Genomic DNA, 22,896 nt, shown 5'->3' with positions numbered 1-22,896 from the left:
ATAATCATGTCAATTTTGAAATCTCAAAATATTCTATAAAAAATAAAAGAATATAAAATTAAAACATATTTTCCCAACCCAAAGCAATTTTTTATCATCAGTAATATATATTCTTATTTCGATTCGATCGTATATGCATAAGCTTGATTCATAACTGTTTGAATAATTAAATAATATTCTTGAGACAAATCTTTCGTAATTTCATTATATATTATCTGATTATATTGTTGCATTTCTTAAAAAATTAATTTTCGAATAATAATTAAATCACAATTTACCATTAATTAAGTCTTTAAACAATGCATAAACATCAATTTTATCTAACAAGGTGTGAAAAGGCTCTTCAAGAGAATAATCATCATCATCAGTAGTTGACGTTAACCAATCCTCCATAATATAAGCTAAAGTTCTAAATCACATAAATAAATATACTTCCTGAGAAAAAGAATTTAAGTAATCATGATTTTTTTCTATATCTTAAATAAAATAAATAAAAATATTATATATTAATTTTTCTAACCTTTATCAAAATCTTCAAGATCTGCTTGATTATTTATATCATCCCAATCTTCACTCCTTGGCGAAGCTTCAAGATCATCCAAAAAAGACTTTTCAATAGCTTCATTATCTAAAAAGTCAATAAAAATAATATAATATTAGGTGATTAACCCTTTATAGCCTGAGGTAAAGTCTGAAACAACCTTAATTGTTCTCGAAAAAGACGTGAAAACTCTTTTTGAACAGATTTGGGTATTCGGTCGATTGGCAGTGATAAAAGACTACATATCGCAACAATGGAAAGCTTTTTATCATGAACGCGGGAAAATCGATCAATATCAGAAAGCCAATAATTAAAAAACTGTTCTATCCAACCACAAGTTTCTAAATATTGAAGTGTAATTAAAGGATTATAATAAATAGCACTAATAACAATTTCTATAAGATGTATTCTATAGTTAGACAGTCTGCATGTATCACATATAAGCTGATTCATAGCTATTTTAACAAAAGAATGTAAATAATGATCCACATGTCCTTTTAAATTTAAAAAAACAGATTCTATAAGCTTACAAGCATGTATTCTATCCTGAATAGTAAATTCCTCTGCCGCAAACATCTATAAAAATTCTTAGAATAAAAAATAAATAAAATAAACACTAACAGTTTCTATTATATCATATATAATAGTTAAATATGTTGAATTAGATATTATTTCTTCTTTACCATATAAAATATAATTATAAAGAACAGGAAACATTTCTAAAAAATTAATTCTAAAACTCAACAAAAAAACCAAATATACCATCAGTATAATCAATACCAGAACTTTTAAACGTCTTATACAACAATTCATATATATTCCACATTACAGGAAAAACCGTTTTAAGAGAAAAAATACAATTATTAATAATTTCAAAAACTTCAGCATACAGATCTAAATATAATAAATAAAATTCCTATTTGAAATAATTATTTTACTAACCAACTAATTCAATTTCAAGAGTAATAGTTATAACAGGTAAAATAATATTAATTATATGAGACAAAATTTCAGGAGCTTTTTCTAAATTCCATACCAAAGTAGCAAGTGTATTTAAAATTCCCATAAGAGTTGTAGTTTTATCATCAATATAATTATACTCAATTAACTCAGAATCTTTATCCGCAAAATAATTCTCGGATTCATGAACGATTCTTAAAAAAGTATCCCTCTGTTTTAATTAATTTCACAATTTAAAAAACAAAAAATATTACCAATTGTTCCGTTAATTGAACGGAAAAAGGTACAAGTTCTTCAGAAAAAACCTGAACAAATTTCTCCATTACAGTAGTAAGAGTATCGATATCCAATTCATTTGTAAGATCAAGCAATTGTTGTATTACTTGAGGAATACGAGAAGCTATCATTTCTCTCACATATTTATCTCGAATCATAAACCGTAAAGCACACGCAGCCTCAACACGAACAGGAATTTCTGAATCATAAAAACATGTCATAATCCCTTCATATGCTCGTACAATATTCTAAAAAAATTAGAAGTATACGAATAACATATCTTTTACACATTTTGGTTTTTAATTTGAATATCCGCAAATTTAGACATAATCTCACATGCACGTGCTCTTAAATAACCATAAGGACTCCAAAATTCTGGAAAGACATGAACAACAAGAAAATCCTCCATCATATTTATAATAGGACTATTCTTAGCTAAAATAATATGTGATATATTTCCAATCATCCGCAATGCAGCTTCTTTTTCTTTAATATTCCTTTCTTCAAATTGTGCTTGTTGATATCTAAAATATGATAAAAATCTTCACATATTAAAAAAACATACGTATTTAAAACACTATTTATAAATTCCAAAATTCCCATAAAAGTAGATTTTTTACGATTATCAACTAATGCAATAAAAAAATTAGTCGCAGAAATTGCAGGAGAATAAGAATTGTCGCACATATCTAATAAAATTAGAAATTGTATATAGTTAATCATATATATATATATACAGCTATTTTTATGAACATATTCGACAGGATTATCATTCCATAGCTCAATATCACTATCAGTTATACAAAATAAAGGAAATATAAAATGCGAAACCAAATAAAAATATTTGTCTTTAATTAAAGTCCAAGTAGACTTCGGAAAAATACATTCTTCAAAAAATGCACTTAAAAAACAAAGACAACGTTGACTAATCCAAATTCTACCTTCACTCCAAAGTTCTACCTGCTGTATATATACTTTTAATATTTCAGGAATAAAATTCTCTGAAAACATTTTTGCAAAGGACTTATATTTCTTCAACGCATCTTTAGATAACTTTGACGGTTCACCATACCTAAACAATTTTTAATATACAATAATATACGTATCCATTTAACCTCGTAAATAAACAATTCAAATTAGAATATGCCCATTTTTTAGCTTTCCACCAAGGACTAGATTGGCGATCCTCTAAATTATTTTCCATCAAATCTATTGGTAAATCTCTTGCAATTACAGATAAAAATAATGTAACCCATTGAACAATTGACTCCTGAATATAAGGAATAAGCTCAAGCTAAAACAATTAAACATTCAAAAATATAAAAAATCGAGAAAGAAACCGTTATATGAAATTTATAACATTTCAAAATGATTTTTAACATTTCAAAAGCAATAGGATTGTTTTCTCCAGCCACTCTGCTTCCTATTTCTATTAAATGAGGATATACACTTTGAATAATAATATCTAAAGGCGTTCTTCGAACTCCAGATCTATATCTGTAAACTTTTGATATTTCCAAAAAACTTATTAATCCAATATATATACAATGAACATCCTGAGAATTAAGCAGTTGAATAACCTTATCCATAAAATCTGGCCATTTTTCTGGAAAATCAGATGATAATATAATGCCAATAATTGACGCGATCTGAGAACGTATTATTGGAGGAACCAACAATAATGTTGGCAATAATCGTTTTCTAAAAAGATCTTTATCATTCTCTGAAATTTTAAAATCAGAATTATTTCCTTCCCAAGCATGCCCAATCCTATTCTTCAAATAAATAGAAGCTATTCTATATTAACTATTATATTTTTATAATAAAGAATACCAGCTTGTTTTACAGAAATATCATCATTTGTCGTAATAACATCAAGTACCACACCAATAAAGCCTGAAACTACAGAAAACTTCAAAAATAAACTAATTTAAGATAAAACTAAAGACCACTTACATGTTTCAGCTGCGATTCTGCATCTTTTCGAACATTGGGATCTGAACTCAAGGTTGCTACAAAAATCTTATATAATTCTTCCATAAATCCAAAAATTGAAAATTGAAAATAAAAAAGTCCCTAAAATAATTTTAAATATCAAAATTATAAAAAACAAAAATAATTTAATTTTCTAATTTTTTAAAATTAAACTTATCGACATTTTATAAAAAAATCCAATATTTCTTTTAAAATAGTTACTAACATATATAATTATTTAAAAATATATTTACACTTTAGAATAATATCTAAATAAAATGGCCTGAATCTTAAAATATAAATATTTCGAATATTAGTTATAAACATCAAATATTCTGTAAAACAATTAATTTCATATATATCTAATAAACAAAATTTAAACAATCAATAACATCTATTTATTTTAAGAAAAATCTCTAACATTATTAATTTCATTAAACATAAAGGCTTGGACAAAATATAATATTTCTACGAATTTTTTCTTGACAGTCTTCCATCTTAGAATACATAGAAATATCCCCTATAATACGCGCAGCACTCGCACATTCACGAAGCACTTGATCTAATCGTGTCATAACACGGACTATTGAGCCTTCTAAAACGTCTGTAAGATCCATAATGCGTTCAAAAGACTAAAGTTATAAATAAAATCATTAATGTAGATGACAAAACATACCATTCCTCGTGCCCACTCATAAACAACTTCTACCAAGCCAAAACATGACTTATTTTCAAAATCTAATTCATTGCATAAAGATAAAACTTGATATTTGTCTTGAACTAAATTTATTTTTTTTGCTACGTTAATTATCATATCCTTTCCCTTCTCTAATTAATATATATATATATATATATAAACTTAAAAAACCTTTTCAAGATGAGGAGAAATCGAAGGCAAAGATTCAGTCTTTTCTTCGAATACAAAAACACTAAGCAATGCAACAATTTCATCTGATTCAAATTCTGCCAAAGTATTCTCCAAAATAAGCTCAGTCAATACCAATTCGTGAGCAGAGTTTATCTTAAAAAAGTCAATCAAAACCATAACAATAAAAATAAAAAGACTTCGCAAGCTACTCGCCCTTTCAGTAAAACATTTAAATTATCATCTATATAATCTAATTCTTTAAGAACGCTAATACGTTGCTCATAATCTGGAAGAAGCTCCAAATTCTGGTCTGAAATCAAATGTTCTAATATCTCAATTTTCTCAACTAGCATATTCTTTTCATGAACTTTCAAAAACTAATAAAAATATTAATCCATAATAAAAAAAAAGTTGTCTAACATGAAGAACAAAATCAGGACATTCCAAACATTTCTTGTTGTACATATCGGATTTACATAATTTTCGTTTCATAAATAACTCTTTAAATTTTAAATCACGAACGTTTACAAAACTAGATTCTAGAAATTCAAAATCCTTGACAAAATTTGCTTTCTTTATCTGTTCACAAATATTACAAAAAGACTCCTTAATTCTAGAGCGAACTGCAGAAACATCAAGCTATAAATACATTAAAATACCAAAATAGCCTTTTTTTAAATACCTTAACAACTATCTGAGTAATCAATTCAATTGATGAGATAGGTAATATTTTCTCTTTAAATTGTTCAGCCTTTAAACTATCTAATCCGAAATCATAGTTCCAAAAAACAGGAATAAAAGGGAGTTTATTCGCTAAATTCACAAAATTATATGACATGCAAATACTTTAAAAAATTTTACCTTGATTTTTAGAATCTTTCTGTTTAACATATAAAGCATGAAAGCATTTCTCACCATTAAAAGATAGGGATGCTTCACCAAGTAATATTGCCAATGACCAATATAAATTCTAACTTCATTACTAATGATAAAAATAAATAACATCATACATTTTCTTTATATATCACAACTCTTCCTGGAGAAAAAATCTTTTTTCCATAAGGAGAAGAAAGGGCAAGTCGATAACAAATCTTTGTAAGCTCATTATATTCTGTATTTTTATTATAAAAATAAGTCAAATCAATGTCGCAAAAAGAACATGGTTCATGCTTTAACGAACTTAGGTTTTTTTCATATAGCATTATCTCTTTCCGATGCTCAGGAAGTAATGCTTGACTTGTATTCTCGCTAAAACTTCGCTTTATCATTTCTTCAACTTTCAAAGTTTTTACACGAAGAATATTTAAAATCATATTATAAGTCAAACGAAATTGACTTTTTAATTTAGTAGAATTTCCCAACAAAATGCGTGTAAGAATATTAATCTATAAATTTCAGAAAAAAAATAAGAATTATATAAAAATACATCAGGAATATCATCATTACACATAACAATTACTGTTCCTATAGTATCTAAACCTCTTCTCCCAGCACGCCCAGCCATTTGAGTATATTCCCCAGAAAGAAGATAACGAAATTCTTGACCATCATGTTTTCGTATTCCAGAAAATACAACAGATTTTGCTGGCATATTAATACCCTAATTTATTAGAAAAGCTATTAGATCTTATATTTTACCATAGCAAATGTCTCAGTAGCAAAAAGAATTTTAACCAAACTTCTAGTAAATAGAATTTCAACGATCTAATATAGTTTAATACAAAAAAAATCTATGGTAATATTAACCTCCTTTACAATTGGTAACAGACCACCGTGATGAACACCAATACCTCTTGATAATAAATCTCTCATTCGAATAATTTGAGGAAGTTTACTATCTTCTGCACAAAGCCTAGCTATTAATTTCTCGATAATAACATGAACTTCACTTTTTGCTGTATGATTTAATAAATCCAAATTAGCCAATGAATTAGCATTGTCTTCACATTTTTTCTTAGAAAACACAAATACAACAACAGGCAATAAATTAATTTTACGTAAATGATTAACAAGATATACCCAAATACTTCTGTCTTGTCTTTCATTATTTTTAAATACAGATCTATCAGACCCACGAATATTTGTACTTTTCTCTCCCTTTTTGGAATTATTTTGACTATTAGATGTACGATTTAAATTGCCTCGTCTTTGATTACGCAAAGAATTACTATCATTATTCCCACCTTTATTTAATTGTGTAGAAACAGTATTTTTATCTTTTTTCAAGACCATGGTAGCATCTTTATAACTATCTAATCTAAGAATGTAACAATTATACATACAAAACAAACCCTTGCATCAAAAACTTTTCTTTTTCATCTACTATTTTAAACATTTTTCTATTTACCCATAAAAAATGTTCCAAAGGTATTGGCCGTCTAGCAGTAGAAATAACATATATATCTTTTTGCCTAGTTCTTCCTATCCACTCTGCGAATTCTTTTGTATTCGGGACTGTAGCAGAAAGAAGAATTAAAGTAACATACTCAGGTAACATTATAATTACTTCTTCCCAAACGACACCTCGCTTTTTAAAAAAATCAATTTCAAAGTATAAAAATACAAAAGAAATATACTTCGAAATCATTAACATAATGAACTTCATCAAATATAACAAATTCAACATCTCGTATAAGATCTGAACCTTTATACAACATAGATCGGAGAATTTCAGTTGTCATAATTAAACAACTAGCTTCCGGACGAATCTGTATATCTCCAGTCAAAATCCCAACATCCTCAAATGTATCATAAAAATCTCTAAATTTTTGATTGCTAAGAGCCTTTATAGGAGATGTATAAATAGCTCTATCTAATTTTAAAAACATTTATAAAAAGATAACAACAAACTTTGTCATATGCTTCAATGCTAATGCAATAGCATATTCAGCTACTACAGTCTTTCCTGCAGAAGTATGAGCAGATACAAATACCGATTCAGTCTTTTCGAGATGATAAATAGCAAATTTTTGAAAAGTATCAAGCTCAAATGGAAACTTTATAATCTTTAAAAATATTGTTTATAAAAAATATACATACATTATATGCCATGTTAGGGACTAATTCATGAAAATCGGAAAAACCAGCCTTTATGTTAACCACATGAGCCCATTCTTTAGTCTTTTGCTTTGTAGAATACTTGGAAACATCAATATTTGAAAAAGGAAGCGAAAACTAAACTGATTAAAAAATATAATGTAATTTATCATTATTACTTCTGATGATAAAAAATCGTCAACTGAATCCAAAGAATGATCTATTTTACTATAATCGCTGATTCCGTCACTCAATTTCTCTTTATTATCTAAAGGAAAGGATTCAATAGAATCAAATCTCCAATGGCTAGGATCAACATTTTCATCAAGTTCAAGACGAAATTTATCAGGATATTCATATTCCTTTAAAATACCTGTGCGTGAAAGTCCAGGTGCAACAAGAAATAAACCCATATGCTTTTCATCATTCTTATCTTGATCCAATTTAAGGACTTTAAGTTTCTCAGAAACAAATGGCAAAAATGTAGATCTTCCTCGTACAAAATCACCACGAGGTGCCGGATTACGTTCAAATGCCGTAGAATTTTTCGAATTAATTTCCATAGAAACTGCTTCCTAAACACATTATCAATCATAAATGATTATTCATTGTTCTATTAAACCTCTTTATATCCAACAATTCGACCCTCTAATCCTTCCCTAATAAATTCTACCGACATCTGAGAAATAAATGGTACTACTTGAAACAACTCCTTATATTCAACCTCTTTTCCAACATATCTATCAGTTACATAGATAAATATAGAAATCTAATGCTATCTTACCCATGAAGCTTATTCAACCATTCAATAGAAAACTCAAGCGGAGGAACCATAAACTGCTCCAACTGAGCAAAAATATCATTTCTAGAAAGAACGAGCTCAAAATTCTGTCTAGAAATCCCATCAAAATGGAATACATCATCTTTTTTTTTGTCTAAAGACGTTTTAATTGCCTCAAACGCCTCAGAAAGATCAGAGTGTTGCATCGTCCGAACCGTCTTAAATAAAATAATATAAATAACCTTTTTATAATAAAATAGAACAAAGCAAAATATTCAAATAAAGTTGAAAAATTTAAAAGATCTAATATACCAAAGTCTTATTTAATACTTCAAAAACCAAATTATGCCTTTCCATTTTACCCTTTAAATAATCTATTAATCAAAAGCAAATATAAATAAACAATTTAAATATCATTTATCAAAAACTCCTAGATATCTTCTATTTCTTTAATCTCTTCATGAAATATATCTTCATCTATTTCTAATTCATCTCTTCTAATTTCAGGAAGATCTTCAGACCGAACCAATTCCTCCCGATTCATACGAATCCATTGTGAACGAGCAATTCTAATTCGTTTTGAATGACCTTGTTTCTGAATCATTCGAAGCATCTCACGGAATCTAGCCTTTGGAAACAATTCATGTGCCCAAACCTGATAAAATAATAAAAGACGTCTTAAATCATAAAACTATTGAAAATAAACCAACAATTCTATTATATATAATATTTACTTCATGCCCCTTTCCTTTCCAATGGATTTTCTTCGGTGCATTATGAAAAATCCATGTAAGACCCTTAGAAGACAATAATCTTTTACCATCAACAAAAAATCCAAATACACTTTTACCTACTTCTCATCATCCAATTTCGCTACTGGTCGTCGAACACGAACAGACACTGCTTCATCAACCCCAAGATCTGAAAGACTAGCATCTGAAAGTACTCCAGAATCATTTGAAATATCATTTGTTCTTTTCATGAAATTCAATCTATCATCTCTGGAAACATCTCTTTCTTCAACTGAAGCGCTTTTATCAGAGTCTCTTTTCCTTGAAATAATATGTACATCTTTTTCATCTATTTTAAATAAATCAGTCTCCATTTTATCGTCGAACATTATCTTAATCACGGGCAATATATATGGTATCAGCAAAGAAGCTTCGTACAGAATTCCCGGTATAAAAATACTTAAAACCACTTACACTAATGCTCTAACAGGTTATTGATACGGATCCTCATTTTTTCCGTGTTATTCGCTATGCAAGACCATCAGATTACTTAACTTTCATAATAGGAACAGCTGGATTTCCAATTAGTATGTTGGTTCTAGGTAATAAATAAACTTTGTATAAGATAAAGAGTAATAAAATAAGAGAAATTATATCCGTCATTGAACAAGTCTGGTTTAGGACCAGCACTTCGATTGAGCGGGGTATTAGGTATATGTGGAGGGTTTTTGTTGGCATATCAAAGATCAAGCTGTAAAACAAGCAATTAAAAAATTATATATTATTTATAAAAGATAGTAAGACTTTGGGGTTGGACAGAAAATGGACGAGAAGTGCAAATGAATAAAGAAGAAGTGGAGCGAAAACGAGCAGCAAACGAACCATTATATGGTAAATCTGAAATGCCAGAAGATATGCAAAGAATTGCAGCACAAAACTCAAGATATTCAGCACTTAAGTTTTGTAATTATCATTTTCTTCTAGGAAAAAATACTAATATACATAGCGGCATTTCCATGGTTTAATTTTGTCAATCATAATGAACATAACACAGATTCTTCAAAATATCAGGACTAAACAGCATCAATCTATGGTTTATTCACTAGTAAAAATACTATCATTTCTATGAATTAAAAATATATAAAACATACGAAGTTATAATATTTTATTTAAAACATCACTAATTTTATCTTGTATATGTACGAATGTTCCATTTTTATATAAAAATATTTTCCACATACCATCTTCATTTCTCTGTATAAAAACTTCCATTTTAATCTTCATAGTATTATTTATATTAACTAATTCACCATTTTTAATTTCCCAATTTGGTGTAACTGCTTCTTGTAAAACATTAACAAAATCCTTGTTAATAGACCAAATGATACATTCCAATGTTTCAAGAATACTACCACAAACAGTCTTACTTGTCGTAACACCATTTATTCTAATATTATGAAAATCAATTTCAAAAGATGTCTTATAGTCAACTGTGTGTATATCAATTATTATTTGAGAAGATCCTGGAAGATACATTTCAATTACACTTCGAGAGCCATTAACAATAGATTCAATAATTGAATCTTCAGAAATACCAAAATCTGTATCAACATATTTTTTAATTTTATAATCTACAGTCCAACCTTCTGCAAGAATTACATCAACACAGTTCTTCAATTCTTTAGAAATTTCATCCAATATAAAATAATGTGATAATTGAGATACAATAGGAAAAAGTATTCGTGTTTGTTTTTTATTTTGTCTAAAGAAATTAGTTATTTAGAAATAAATATTATGAAAAAAACATTTTTGACAAAAAAGGAAAACTATCTACCCATTTTAGTTTTTGAGATTCATAATATGAGAAAAACAAATGCAATGCCAAAAGCACAATTTCACATAAAACATCATATTCTTGGTTAAATTTGTTAGTTTTTGTTGAAGCGTCAACCTAAAATATTTAAAAATAATTATATAAAAAAGCAGAAAAACTACAATATCAAGTAATAATACTCGTTTCGACTCCATAATTTCAACAGATATTCCATTATCTAGTATTACAGCATTTAAATCATCAAAAAAGTTAATCTCTTTTATAATCTTACAATATCAATCAAATTATAACTTAAATGTTGAAAAAACCTCTTCTAATAATTCTTCTTCAAAAAAACTATCTCTTCTTTGAGAGAGAATTTGGGTATTTTTATCAAAAAATTCCGAAAATGAGGAATTATCCCAAACTACTTCACCTTTTATAACATCATTTTCAGAAAATCGAAGTCGTGTAATTTTAAAAGTTTCAAACATATCTACACCATCAAATTTAACATCGCCATCTATACCTCTTTTTAAAATAGCAAATCCTCTCCCAAAAATACGAGAAACTAGCAACCATAAATAAAAAATATTTACAAAAACTCAATACCATCCATAATTCCATAATTAATTACGAAATTCTTATCCTGACCAACACGAGAATGCATAAGATTCCATCCATTTTGCCTTAATATATTTACTTGATCCCAAAACTTAGCTTCCAAAGTGATTTCTTTATCAATTTTAACCGATGCATCTAAAAGATCAGAAGTAACTTTAGATAAAGCTTGTAATTTCCATCCTTTAGAAACAACAAAATCTTCAGAAAAAATATCTCCTCTAACGCTTTCAGTTCCAAACGATCCTACTGGAATACGTTCCTTTAAAAATGTAGACATACTAGAATTCCCTAAAGCAGGTTTGACTGAAGAAACTAGCATAGAAACAAAATCAAGAACTAAGGAACATTCATTTTGTGCATTACTAACAACCTTAAGTTAAAATTAAGTTATTTCTTGGCGTACGAGATCATATTAATAAGTTTTTCTTTTATTTGTTGAACATCACAATTTAAATCAAATTTATCTGAAATATTAGAATCCTGTTTTTGTTTTAAATTATCATTGTCATCCAAATAATCATTCATATCATGAAAAGATGATATCTTGAGCTTCCTAAATGCCCCATATTTTGCAACAATTCTTGAAACTACATTTTCTAAAAAATAATCATAACTAAATTATAAATAAAAATATCATAAATAAATATAAAAAATTACTTATAACCATATGAATATTCACGTGGAAATGGTACTAAAAGGATATCTACTGAATCCATGTCAGCTTTTTAAGATTTTAATTAACATTATAGAAATTCGTAATAAAAAAGATAATCTTGAAATAATATATAGGCATAATTTTAAATAGAATTAAAAATAGTATAAAATAACAACAAATCATTAATAAACATAATTCCACTTTTTCAATACTATTTAAATAATATTAGCCATTTAAATCTTCTAAAATGGTTATATCTATAATATAAAAAAACCACAATTGCAAGTCCAATTAATCTTAAAAGATGATAAGACAAAAATAAGATTGTAATAATAATAGTACAAAACCATATGAAAACAAAATGAAAATTTCCATATATTAAATATTTTATATATACATTATATATAACTTGCCCAACTAAAATTGTTAAAAAAATAATTAGAAAAAAAAATTACCCTATATACATCAAAGCAAGTAACCCAGGGTTAACTGCTTGCAAGATAAGTTCATCTACTTGGCCTTCAATAGACAAAGGAGTAACTTCAGCTGTTATATATCCATCTAATTTCCGTTTAATTGAATCTAATACTTTTTTTGCTTCAACATTTTCCGTATTTATATTGGTATCAGAAGAAATGTTCCTCTAAAAAATATTTAATTAAATAAAAAAATAAATATTAAGTACTTTTTTTTTATCCCATTCTAAAAGTGGATCATGAATAAAAGTTTCCAAAACACTTGTTAATGATTCTTGATTTGATCTTAATATTCGCATTGTAACCTCACATGATTTTCTAAAAACTCCTATAAAAATTATTATAACATTTAATTATAAACGTTATTTTTACCATCATAACCTATTACACCTAAAGCATCCACCATATTATGAGTCAGTCTAAAGGGAACCCTCTCAGGCTTTTCAAATGTAAGCCCCTAAAAAGAATTAAAGAAAAACAAGTTACTTAAGGAAATAAAACCTTCTCAAAAAGACAATTAAAATCTACATGGAAAGAATCGCCATTATTTTCATCAAACAATATGTTCTCTCCATGACGATCTCCAAGTCTAATGATATTAAATTATAATAACTAAAACACAAAATATACCCTAAAACATAACCAACCATAGACATAACAGCCAAAGTTCTTGCATAATTCAAACGACTTGCTCTCCAAGTTATTGGTGAAGGAAATGTTTCTAAAAACCATTCATGAAATACTGAAGGAAATCTAATTCAAACATTAAAATAAAGATAAAATTTCAAGTTCTTACTTAGATAACAATTTTTCAGTAAATATTAAACCAGGATTTGAACTTGAAGAAGCCATATCTAATATTGCACGAACTTCCGAGTACTATTACCATTAAAAAATAATAATTTTAGAAATATACAAACATTAATAGGTATATTTTTTTGTTTATATGCTTTTAATACAATATCTCTTAAAGGCCTCATATGACTAACCCACTCAATAAGACCACATTCTTCATTAAAAGGTATGACACTATACGTTCTAATATCTTAGATAAATTAGTCTATTTTTTCCTAAAATAATCATCCTACGCAATTGTCTTTTTCTAGATTCATTATCTATTCTCAAAAGCCTATTAATCATAGTATTAAATTCCATTAACCGCGCATCTTTACGTAAATCATCTTTTGGTTTACAGAGAAATGAATAATATCGACCATCACTACCAATAATAGTAATTTTACGAGGTTTTTGCAAAGAATTCATTATATCTACTTCATCCAAAAAACCTAATAAGAATCAGATATTATATTAGAATTTAAAAAAAAATACCATGCAAACATGGCTGATCATCAGAAAATGGTACATGATACTTAATAGCAGCAGGAGAAGATGGTAAAGTAATTACCAAAACCGATTGAATAGGAACAACAATATCTATTGGTACAACAGAAGATGAAAATCTAAAATCTTTTGAAAGGCTTTGTATAGTTTTTTTGCTCGTTATTTCTGCATTACATAGCCGGATAAATTGACTCACTAATAATTGTGTCTGATTTATCAATTTTTTCATATTTACAGAAGAATTCTTATCATCAGTCTACGAAATCTAAAAAATTGCCCAAGAATAAATGCTAATTACCATCAATTTCTGAAGAATGATATTTCCACGTTCAGAACGTATTTTTGAACGAGATTTAGATACAGAGAAAATATACCACAGAGACTGCTTAGGATACGTTGAGATAACAGAAACAATTATCATTTCTAATATAGAAAAAACAGATGGATTAGAATGTGTTATTCTGGAAATCAATTGAGAAAAGCATGTCAAAAACTTAATATATCAGTCTTAATTGCAAAATGTAAATATATATACCAAATATGCCGGCAATCGTTTTGCATACTTTTTAACACATTCATTTATTAATTTCAATCGAGTATTTCTTGCTTCAAGAAGATTCTCCTGAAATTCCCTATGACATTAAAAAAATATAAAAATTTAAAATAAAGCCATTACTTGGTCCCAAAATCAAAAAATATTTTATTAACATTATTTCCAAAATCTAACCAAAGTGTAAGAAACTTGGGCATTGTTTGATAAATATATTTGCTTCCATAATGGAGGGCTCGTCCATAATTAAGACAAATAAGTCGAGTCCATTCTCCTTCCAAACTAGATTATGTTAACAAAAACTAAACATTAAAGTCAATGGATTAACAAATTTGCACTCTGCATATTTGGCGGACGTTTCGCTTCTTCATCATATAATCTATTATAATAACGTCCAAGATAATAATGGCCTTTTTCCCATCTAAAGTATATAAGGCTATAACAGAAATAACAATAAATATTACTAACTTATTATGCTTTTTAACTACTTCTTGATATTTTTGTATTAATATACGTGCATTACTTTGTCCTCCTGTATCCTTCCATTTAGCAAGAAGTAGAGAAGCCTAATTAATAATGTAAGAGATCAATATATTCTTCAAATAAAAGTAACCTTTCCAGTAATATATGCTTTAGATTTCATAGAAGAATACTTGTCAAAGAATTTGTCAGATTTTTTTATATCAGAAACACAATTCTCAGGAAAATCAAAAATTCCTGCAGCAAAAGCATTCTCCAAACTTTCAACGGCTTTTCTATGCTCTCCTTGTTTCCACCACCATCTTGCATGTTCTACGCTTGCTAAAGGAAACCCCTTGCTTTCAGCTATTAATATCGAATTATAAGACTGTTGTGAATAATCAGATTTCCTCGCAAGCTTCGCTATTTTAAGCCATATTTTAGCCACTTCATCATTAACATCAATCCCCTTAAATGAACTACAATATTTAGATATTATAGGCAATAATCAAAACATACCTTAATATATCCAAAATTATTCGTCTCAAAGATAAAATAGAAGATCTATATTCAAATGAAGCTGCCATAATTTGCAATCTTTGATCAATTCTATCCATAAAAAGGCTTATATCATTACTATCGTCTTTAAAAGAATCATAAAGATATTCCAGTTCAAACAACATATGCAGTTTAAATAATATATCATAACATTGCCATGTAGAATCAATATTACTTGATCCTAAAGAGATTGCCAACTGTGTACGCAATTCCACTATACAGCTACGATAATCCATATAATTTTTACTTTTTAACAACAACAATGCTTTTCCAAGACCAATATCAAATAATTTAGAATCAGTAATGCTCAAATATTTCTCCAAAATATCCCATTTTTCAAACTGCCAAGCAACCTCGGCACCAAGATTTATTAACTTATTAGTAAAATTCGAATTACAAGAAATAAGACTATCAATTTCCGTTAATAATGTTTCTATAAATACAATTAAACTTAAATGAATATGTTTTTTAAAAATACCATAACGACCCTGTCTTTTTAGACAATTCAATAAACCATTTAATAACTCAAACTTTGGATTTTTTCGATCTAAAGATAACTCATAACATGTTTGAGCAGCTGCCCAGCGACCTGCACTTTCGTGAATTAAAATTTGCTGATCTAAATCAAAAGTATGAAATTTAGATGAAATTCCTTCAATTGTGTCTGGATCATCCAAATCAATATACATTTGTTGCAATTTTTTATATAGAGGTCTGAGACCTTTATTATCTAAACCATTATTTCGTTCCTGACGAATATACTGTTCCCAATGAAATACAGCTCGTGCATACGATCCGCAATTGTATGACGCACGACCTATAAGGTCTGATGGTATAACCAAAAGTAAAGATTCCACTTTCTTAATAAGTGGGTCATTATCAACAACATCATCAACAACCATATATCTATTTGCCTTCCTAGCCACAGCAGCCTTAAAGTTACTATTAAAGCTTCTTTTCCGACGAAGCCATGTATTAAAATAATCAATTATTGAGAACACTGTCTTTATAACATTCATTATATGATAAAATAAAATTATGAATATACCTGACATGCCAATTGAGCTTTTTCAACCTGAACATGATCTGTCTTTTCAGATTCCCCGTCTTTTAACACGTCTAACAGCTCATTTGCCACCATGTTTTTTAGAGATTCTGTTCCTGTTAATATTACATTCAAGAGAGCAAATGGCAATAAAAAATTAGTTATATTTAAATCCTGGTTTTTAATTATATAAGAACAAATAGAGAAAATCTTTTTAGCATTATCCCCTTCAACGCTTTTAAATATTTCTAAAGAAAAGCTCTGCAACCAAATTTTATAAGTTTTTGCAGCAGAATATATTGGATAAACCAAGGCAGTATTTAACTGAATCTGATTAACAAAATATTTGGAATTTAACAAAGGTACAAGAGTTTGCTTTGAGCCAACAGAAAAATATGACCATCTTTTAAATGTTTCAAGTGAAGATTGATTAGTATTCATAATATTAGAAGCAGTAAATCCACAAAATTTCAACAATTCTTGCATTACATACGCCAAAAATCCTTGAGCTCGAGTATCAGTCGCAAATCGGAATGCACCAACAAGTTGTTCCTGAATAAATGATGAAACGAAGGTAATATTCTCATCCATATCTTCAAAATTATAAAGAACAACTAATTCTTTTTTCTTTTTCTTCGCATCTACTCTCAAAGGATCTACAGCACCAACAGCACCAAGACATTCTGCAGAAAGTATAACAATATCTTTATTTATTTCTCTATACTTTTGACAAAGATCTAACAAAGCTCTAATAATATATTCAATAACCTGTTCGGTTCTTTCTTTTAATATCAAAGAATGAAGGCTCAATTGGTTTTCATATAAACATTTACGAAGCTCCAATAACCCTTGATAACAAACAATTTCACTATCATCTACACATCTTTGAGCAATATTTTTCAAGTAATCACTAAATGATTCAGATTTTCTAAACTCTGATAATTTCATTTCAATATCATCTAGCTCCTTTATTGCTTTTAAGCTTGGTATACTTGTGATAGATTCTTCAATAACATTTTTACGATTATTAATTAAGGACCAAAAAAGATCACGGATCAATTGTTTCTCTGCACTTAAACATTCATTCCAATAACTTAGAAACAGTGAAAACGTTTGTCCCAATAAACCAGAGAGATCGAAATCATTCAAATTATTTACAAGTGTTGACCATGAACATAAAGAGGCTTTTCTTAATAAAGGATCTAACAAGGCAGATTGAAGACAAGCAGAAAGCTAAAACTATTAGTTATAATTCGAAATATAATAAGGACAACTTGTGGAATTGCACTAGTTATGAAACTGCCAGCCAATTTTACCAATTCTTCAATGCCAACCAAATAACGCAATTTTTCACGAACAGAATTAACACCTTTTACATCATTTATAAGATCAGCAAAGTGCGCTACTATCCCCAATGTATATCGAGAAAAAAATTGCGCAAGGACATCTTTAGAATCGAAAGTATTCGAATAAATATGATCAAGGGGAATTTTACAAACAATCGCAGAAACAATTTCAAGAGCTCTTAAAATCTAAAAAATTAGGAACAAATCACTATAAGTCGAATATATACCCTCGAACGTTTCTTATCAAAGTCATCAGAAAACATTTGTAACAATTGAACAGCAATTAATATAGGCTCTGAGCGGACAAGACCTGATAAATCTACCTTTTTAAAATCGGAGGAAGCCAAAGAAAGCAAAAGCATAGCCGCACTTTCAACATATGCAACATCTTGCGTTAAAAGTGTCGCTAAAATATAGGACATATTATCTAAACAGAGAGTTGAAACATCTTTTTGCAAAAAAGAAGCAATTTGCTCAATAATATCCTTTCTTTTTGATACAATAAGGTAAGGAAGAGTATATGATTCAGTACGAGAAAGAAAGTCTGATAATGATATTCCCAAGATAGTAGAAAATATTTGTATAATTTGAGGTTGAACTTGCATCTGTTTTACAATTGCAATACTAACAGTGCTCCAATACGGCGAAAAAAGCTGCAAAGGTGTTACATTATGAGCATCAGAAATAGAATGAATCTATCATATTTTAATCTCATCATCATTAAAATAAAAATTCACCTCTTGAAAAATAAGTGCTTGAATAAATAAGTTGCTTTGACCTAAATATTCTATAAGTAATATTAAAATTAAATTAAGTTCTTCATCTTCTGAAATCCTATATATAATTAAAATAAATGTTATAATTTAAAGCACGTACTTGGCAAGTTCTGCCCAAAATAATATAACAGATTCCATGTATATTTTTTCATTATTTACAGTCATTCTTTTCAAAACATCGAAAATATATCGTCTATTTTCTAAAACTATTTCATTATTAGGATCATCAGATTTTTTTTTATTATAATAACAGCATAATGTATATCTTCAATAATATTAGAAAATTAAAACATAATAATAATATTTAACTACCCAGATTCTATTCTAAGTCCACGTGAAGAGCTCTGAAGTGATTGTATACACCAATTTCCAAGAACTGAATTTGATAATCGTATTTCTGACTCAATAGTTGAGTGTCTAATAATTCTACCCAAAGCCTTCATAGCAATAATTCTAAGCATACCAGAATTCACAAACCATTCTAAATTCAAACAAGATTCTATCAATTTAGAGCAAATAGCAATTTCAAAAGAATCCAAAATTTTAGCAGATGATTTTGGAAAATCACATATATTACAAAGAAGAGAAAAATCTTCATTACAGTCCAATCTGAACACAGTTAAACTTCCAGACGCTCCACAGCTTAATAAACCAATGCATTCAAAAATAACTCTATATTGTAGTACATCCAAATTTGTGTCAAAAAGAAAACGTAGAATTTCTTCATAAATATTATCAATCCTTCCAAAAAATTGAGGAAAAGCCTTTGACATGCGTCGAGATATATAAAAAATCGGATCTAATGAAGGATATAACTTCTCCATCACCAAATTATCATTATTAGTTTCGATATAACCATTCCATATAGGTTTAATATACTCAATAATCGAATCATATTTTTCCTCTAAATATTCACTCCTAAATCTAATTTCTAGACCGTTTAAACATTGAAACAGAAATTTCGCCAAACAATTTACTCTATCAAATATTTCGGTATATAAATATTCCGTATTAGATAACATGAGAATAGTATAAAGATAACAAATCTAATAGTTTATATCAAAAATAAATAAATAATATTCTTACCTTGAAATCAGATGCCGTCGCCATAAATCTAATAGGACTTTTCTGAAAACTCTCTAAAGCTGGTATCAATCGTGTAACAATCATAGATAAATATTCAGGAAACTGCTTTGATATCCTCGAAATCCCAATAAGTCCCGCACCAAGGGCTTCTTGCAATGCCATATTCAAATTATGACTAATTTCGCTTGAATACAAACTTTCAAATCCTGATAAAACAAGGGTAACCGCTATTCTAAAACATACATGCAAATCATCAACCAAAGGATTCTTATATCCATGAAACAATAATAACCCTAATATTTTCAAAAACAAAACTTGAACCCAAATCAAATATTTCATAGGTAACGTTTTCGATAAAAAACATTCCAAAAATTCCCACAAACTATTCATACTACTTCCAATCCAAACAGATGACCATAATCCCGGAATCATCCCTATCACCCTTCGATCTTGTATCCAATATACTAACATTTCATACACATGTGCCACTATATCCAATCTATCAATCATTGAAAACTTATTAAACCCAGGAATATCATCAAATTTCTTCTTATCCCCCAAATCACATGTTTCATCTAAATTCCCTTTAATATCACATACCATCCCTTCATATTCATCATTAATCCCTTTGTTTCGTCTCAAACATAATCCCTACCATTCACAAAACTTTTTATTGCATCCATTGCCTCTTTAGCAAAAAATCCACCACAACATGTAATTAAAATATACACTTCATATATACCTCGGCGTACTAAATCTTTCTCCCCATATCGCAACATCAAAATCATCCTCAAAACTAACCATTTAACCATTCTATCCTCTCTTTCCCCAACTATCACTTCTAAAACCCCCGGCACCCTTCCAATAGTCCTTTCAATCAATCGCAAACTTTGCAACACACTCGTCCTCGCCGATTCATTTTCTACCACTTCCTCTCCATTCTCTTCAACATAATAACTCATACGAACACCTAATTCATTCATTCTCCCAATAACTCCCATACGAACTACAATCTCAATCAATTCTCCACTCATCATAATCTCCTTCTCTGTAGCACCATACATTCTCTCCTCTCCTGAAACTAATAGAGCCTCCTCTACTACCCGTTCAAATCCATGAAGATCTCCACCAAATATCCCCTCATTACTCATTATTATGGCCCCTCATCTACTTCTACACGTCTATACTTATATGTTAGTTGGACGACGGTAAACCCATCGAGACCCAAGACGTACTGCAAAATTTCACAAATATATAGGAAAAATAGATAAATTAAATAAACAAAGAAAACCCCATAAAACAGGTCTTAAAAGTCAATATAATAGGGATCCGGGAGATTTCTATTATAATTAGGAGAAAAAGAGATTGAGATTCACGTGACCCAAGGAACCGCCTGGAGCCAGAGAAGAAGATATGGGGACGAGTAATGAAGGTATTGAGGGGAAAGAGGAGGGGAAAGAGGGAGAACAGAATGGAATCTGGATATTTAAAGGAATTGAAGGGATTAGCAGATGGGAAATCCGTAAAATTGAGGGAGTTGGAGGACATTTTTTGGCATACGCAGAGAAGAGATTGAATAAAGAGATATTAGATACAGGGTTATTGGAGAGGAGAAGTATTGTAAAGGAAGTAGTTGAGGAGGAGGAGGAGGAGGAGGAGGAGGAGGAGGAGGAAGATCAGGAGTTACTTCGTAGTGACCCGAAGGAATGGAAAGTATGGCACGTTTTTGGGAGGGAGGAGGAGTATTCATGATTTATATAGCAACAGGACCATTATGCAGTACTTGGATTATCTAAACGTCGTTATAGGGCGACATTAGAAGAAATCAAGCAAGCATGTATGTTAGAATTAAAAAGACGAGTAATAAGAAGGATATAACGAAATATAGACCGACAAAAAGTGTTGAAACATCATCCGGATAAAAAAGCAGGGCAAGGAGATCTGAATGATGATTCTTTTTTCAAGTGTATTCAAAAGGGTATTTATAAAGAATAAATGATGTATATTTATGAAAAAAATTTTAGCAATGGAAATCTTGTCAGATCCAGTAAAAAGACGACAATATGATTCAGTTGATGAAAAGGCGAATATTTATTTACCAATGAAAAAAGATGATATAAAGGATTTTTATAAACAATGGAATGAAATATTTGAGAGTGAAGCAAGATTTTCAAATCAACAACCAGTTCCTAGTCTTGGAAATGAAGAATCGACGAGAGAAGAGGTGGAAAAGTTTTACAATTTTTGGTATAATTTTGATTCATGGAGGTCTTTTGAATATTTAGATAAAGATATTCCTGATGATTCATATAAGTAGAAAAATCATGACTTAAAATCATGACAAATTCATTTCTAATTGATAATAGTCGGAATAATAAACGATATCAAGAGCGTAAAAACAAAGCGGACAGAACAAGACGGAAGACAGAAGATACAGCACGCCTTCGAGCATTAATAGATACATGTTTAAGCTTAGATCCACGTATTAAAAAATTCAAACAACAAGAAAAAGAAGCGAAAGCAGCCAAAAAGCAAGAATCTAGAACGAATGCCCAAGAAACAAATGAAAAGTTAATGAAAGAGGAAGAAGAAAGGAAGAAAAAAGAAGAAACGGACGAACGATTACGAAAAGAAGAGAAAAAGGCCAAAGAAATACAAAAAAAAGCTATGAAAAAGCATAAAAAGATTATTAAACAATCTTTAAAAACAGCAAATTACTTTTATACGGGAGAAGATATTCCATTGGATGTAATCGATAACGTATTAGCTGATGCTGAATTAATATTACAAAAAATTCCTTTGGAACAAATGACATTTACAAAGGCATTAGAAGAAACAACTCAGGCAGAAGATATTCATGCCATATTTAAAGCATGTGTTAAAAAACTTATAGAAGAAAAAGTAATTGAGATATCTGATCTCAAAATATTATCTATTTAAATATATCATTAAACGTTTTTATAAAAAAGAATAATAAAATCCATATTAAAGACAAAAAAT

General features: G+C 28.8%; 7 protein-coding genes across 7 annotated transcripts; 2 read left to right on the top strand and 5 right to left on the bottom strand.

Moving 5' to 3' along the window:
- Positions 1-68: 68 nt before the first annotated feature.
- On the bottom strand, positions 69-3,863 carry T552_02544 (hypothetical protein). Its single transcript, XM_018371080.1, has 16 exons — positions 3,734-3,863; positions 3,611-3,689; positions 3,118-3,569; positions 2,893-3,071; positions 2,515-2,849; positions 2,343-2,466; positions 2,067-2,301; positions 1,756-2,025; positions 1,484-1,712; positions 1,304-1,435; positions 1,163-1,260; positions 670-1,117; positions 521-628; positions 433-476; positions 279-387; positions 69-235 (listed from the first exon to the last, which is right to left on the bottom strand). Exons 1-16 carry the CDS (start codon positions 3,815-3,817, stop codon positions 114-116), a joined length of 3,048 nt encoding a protein of 1,015 aa, XP_018225243.1. The 5' UTR covers positions 3,818-3,863; the 3' UTR covers positions 69-113.
- A 284-nt stretch (positions 3,864-4,147) lies between these two features.
- Positions 4,148-8,686, bottom strand: T552_02543 (hypothetical protein). The gene is made up of 18 exons (XM_018371079.1): positions 8,440-8,686; positions 8,278-8,395; positions 7,835-8,230; positions 7,659-7,793; positions 7,470-7,615; positions 7,196-7,427; positions 6,911-7,146; positions 6,366-6,867; positions 6,258-6,323; positions 6,046-6,219; positions 5,630-6,004; positions 5,481-5,589; positions 5,302-5,432; positions 5,040-5,258; positions 4,817-4,996; positions 4,620-4,772; positions 4,428-4,574; positions 4,148-4,383 (listed from the first exon to the last, which is right to left on the bottom strand). Exons 1-18 carry the CDS (start codon positions 8,640-8,642, stop codon positions 4,186-4,188), a joined length of 3,720 nt encoding a protein of 1,239 aa, XP_018225242.1. The 5' UTR covers positions 8,643-8,686; the 3' UTR covers positions 4,148-4,185.
- A 135-nt stretch (positions 8,687-8,821) lies between these two features.
- On the bottom strand, positions 8,822-9,587 carry T552_02542 (hypothetical protein). The gene is made up of 3 exons (XM_018371078.1): positions 9,291-9,587; positions 9,171-9,249; positions 8,822-9,127 (listed from the first exon to the last, which is right to left on the bottom strand). The coding sequence occupies exons 1-3, from the start codon at positions 9,554-9,556 to the stop codon at positions 8,867-8,869; spliced, it is 606 nt and encodes a 201-aa protein (XP_018225241.1). The 5' UTR covers positions 9,557-9,587; the 3' UTR covers positions 8,822-8,866.
- T552_02541 (hypothetical protein) lies at positions 9,536-10,287 on the top strand. The gene is made up of 5 exons (XM_018371077.1): positions 9,536-9,615; positions 9,658-9,769; positions 9,813-9,920; positions 9,966-10,130; positions 10,174-10,287. Exons 1-5 carry the CDS (start codon positions 9,580-9,582, stop codon positions 10,242-10,244), a joined length of 492 nt encoding a protein of 163 aa, XP_018225240.1. The 5' UTR covers positions 9,536-9,579; the 3' UTR covers positions 10,245-10,287.
- T552_02540 (hypothetical protein) lies at positions 10,283-12,364 on the bottom strand. The gene is made up of 7 exons (XM_018371076.1): positions 12,262-12,364; positions 12,008-12,217; positions 11,593-11,966; positions 11,310-11,551; positions 11,163-11,267; positions 10,973-11,118; positions 10,283-10,929 (listed from the first exon to the last, which is right to left on the bottom strand). Exons 1-7 carry the CDS (start codon positions 12,318-12,320, stop codon positions 10,323-10,325), a joined length of 1,743 nt encoding a protein of 580 aa, XP_018225239.1. The 5' UTR covers positions 12,321-12,364; the 3' UTR covers positions 10,283-10,322.
- Positions 12,365-12,710: 346 nt separating this feature from the next.
- On the bottom strand, positions 12,711-21,047 carry T552_02539 (hypothetical protein; the record flags this gene model as incomplete). The annotated part of the gene is made up of 26 exons (XM_018371075.1): positions 12,711-12,902; positions 12,945-13,063; positions 13,108-13,192; positions 13,237-13,324; positions 13,366-13,488; positions 13,532-13,614; positions 13,656-13,780; positions 13,824-14,021; positions 14,065-14,332; positions 14,375-14,569; positions 14,612-14,708; positions 14,753-14,908; positions 14,955-15,047; positions 15,095-15,192; positions 15,240-15,564; positions 15,605-16,076; positions 16,122-16,647; positions 16,692-17,921; positions 17,963-18,220; positions 18,262-18,729; positions 18,772-18,868; positions 18,911-19,075; positions 19,123-19,856; positions 19,897-20,163; positions 20,212-20,501; positions 20,552-21,047. 26 exons carry the CDS (start codon positions 21,045-21,047, stop codon positions 12,711-12,713), a joined length of 7,248 nt encoding a protein of 2,415 aa, XP_018225238.1.
- A 214-nt stretch (positions 21,048-21,261) lies between these two features.
- T552_02538 (hypothetical protein) lies at positions 21,262-22,881 on the top strand. The gene is made up of 5 exons (XM_018371074.1): positions 21,262-21,609; positions 21,658-21,733; positions 21,785-21,874; positions 21,921-22,209; positions 22,263-22,881. The coding sequence occupies exons 1-5, from the start codon at positions 21,310-21,312 to the stop codon at positions 22,834-22,836; spliced, it is 1,329 nt and encodes a 442-aa protein (XP_018225237.1). The 5' UTR covers positions 21,262-21,309; the 3' UTR covers positions 22,837-22,881.
- The last annotated feature ends 15 nt before the right edge of the window (positions 22,882-22,896 follow it).

The sequence above is a fragment of the Pneumocystis carinii genome (assembly GCF_001477545.1).
Source record: "Pneumocystis carinii B80 chromosome Unknown supercont1.11, whole genome shotgun sequence".
Taxonomy (NCBI): domain Eukaryota; kingdom Fungi; phylum Ascomycota; class Pneumocystomycetes; order Pneumocystales; family Pneumocystaceae; genus Pneumocystis; species Pneumocystis carinii.
The sequence above is the reverse complement of the archived record's forward strand: the minus strand, read 5'-3'. Positions and strand labels throughout refer to the sequence as shown.

Bases quoted from the DNA above. Each gene is read 5' to 3' on its own strand.
- T552_02538 (XM_018371074.1), top strand. From the start codon at position 21,310: ATGGGGACGAGTAATGAAGGTATTGAGGGGAAAGAGGAGGGGAAAGAG. The intron at 21,610-21,657 runs GTATGGCACGTT...TGATTTATATAG, and splicing joins GTGACCCGAAGGAATGGAAA to CAACAGGACCATTATGCAGT. The intron at 21,734-21,784 runs GTATGTTAGAAT...AACGAAATATAG, and splicing joins AGAAGAAATCAAGCAAGCAT to ACCGACAAAAAGTGTTGAAA.
- T552_02543 (XM_018371079.1), bottom strand. From the start codon at position 8,642: ATGCAACACTCTGATCTTTCTGAGGCGTTTGAGGCAATTAAAACGTCT. The intron at 5,433-5,480 runs GTAAAATTTTTT...TTGTGAATTTAG, and splicing joins GAAAGATTCTAAAAATCAAG to CGAATAAACTCCCTTTTATT. The intron at 4,997-5,039 runs GTTAGACAACTT...TATTTTTATTAG, and splicing joins GTCCTGATTTTGTTCTTCAT to TTTTTGAAAGTTCATGAAAA.
- T552_02540 (XM_018371076.1), bottom strand. From the start codon at position 12,320: ATGGATTCAGTAGATATCCTTTTAGTACCATTTCCACGTGAATATTCA. The intron at 12,218-12,261 runs GTAATTTTTTAT...TTTATAATTTAG, and splicing joins GAATATTCATATGGTTATAA to TTATGATTATTTTTTAGAAA. The intron at 11,552-11,592 runs GTATTGAGTTTT...TATGGTTGCTAG, and splicing joins TAATTATGGAATTATGGATG to TTTCTCGTATTTTTGGGAGA.
- T552_02544 (XM_018371080.1), bottom strand. From the start codon at position 3,817: ATGGAAGAATTATATAAGATTTTTGTAGCAACCTTGAGTTCAGATCCC. The intron at 3,072-3,117 runs GTTTCTTTCTCG...TAATTGTTTTAG, and splicing joins GTTATAAATTTCATATAACG to CTTGAGCTTATTCCTTATAT. The intron at 629-669 runs GTTAATCACCTA...TTGACTTTTTAG, and splicing joins TTTACCTCAGGCTATAAAGG to ATAATGAAGCTATTGAAAAG.
- T552_02541 (XM_018371077.1), top strand. From the start codon at position 9,580: ATGGTATCAGCAAAGAAGCTTCGTACAGAATTCCCG. The intron at 9,616-9,657 runs GTATAAAAATAC...ATGCTCTAACAG, and splicing joins AGCTTCGTACAGAATTCCCG to GTTATTGATACGGATCCTCA. The intron at 10,131-10,173 runs GTAATTATCATT...TAATATACATAG, and splicing joins ATATTCAGCACTTAAGTTTT to CGGCATTTCCATGGTTTAAT.
- T552_02542 (XM_018371078.1), bottom strand. From the start codon at position 9,556: ATGTTCGACGATAAAATGGAGACTGATTTATTTAAAATAGATGAAAAA. The intron at 9,250-9,290 runs GTAGGTAAAAGT...TGATGGTAAAAG, and splicing joins GCGAAATTGGATGATGAGAA to ATTATTGTCTTCTAAGGGTC. The intron at 9,128-9,170 runs GTAAATATTATA...TATTTTCAATAG, and splicing joins GGAAAGGAAAGGGGCATGAA to TTTTATGATTTAAGACGTCT.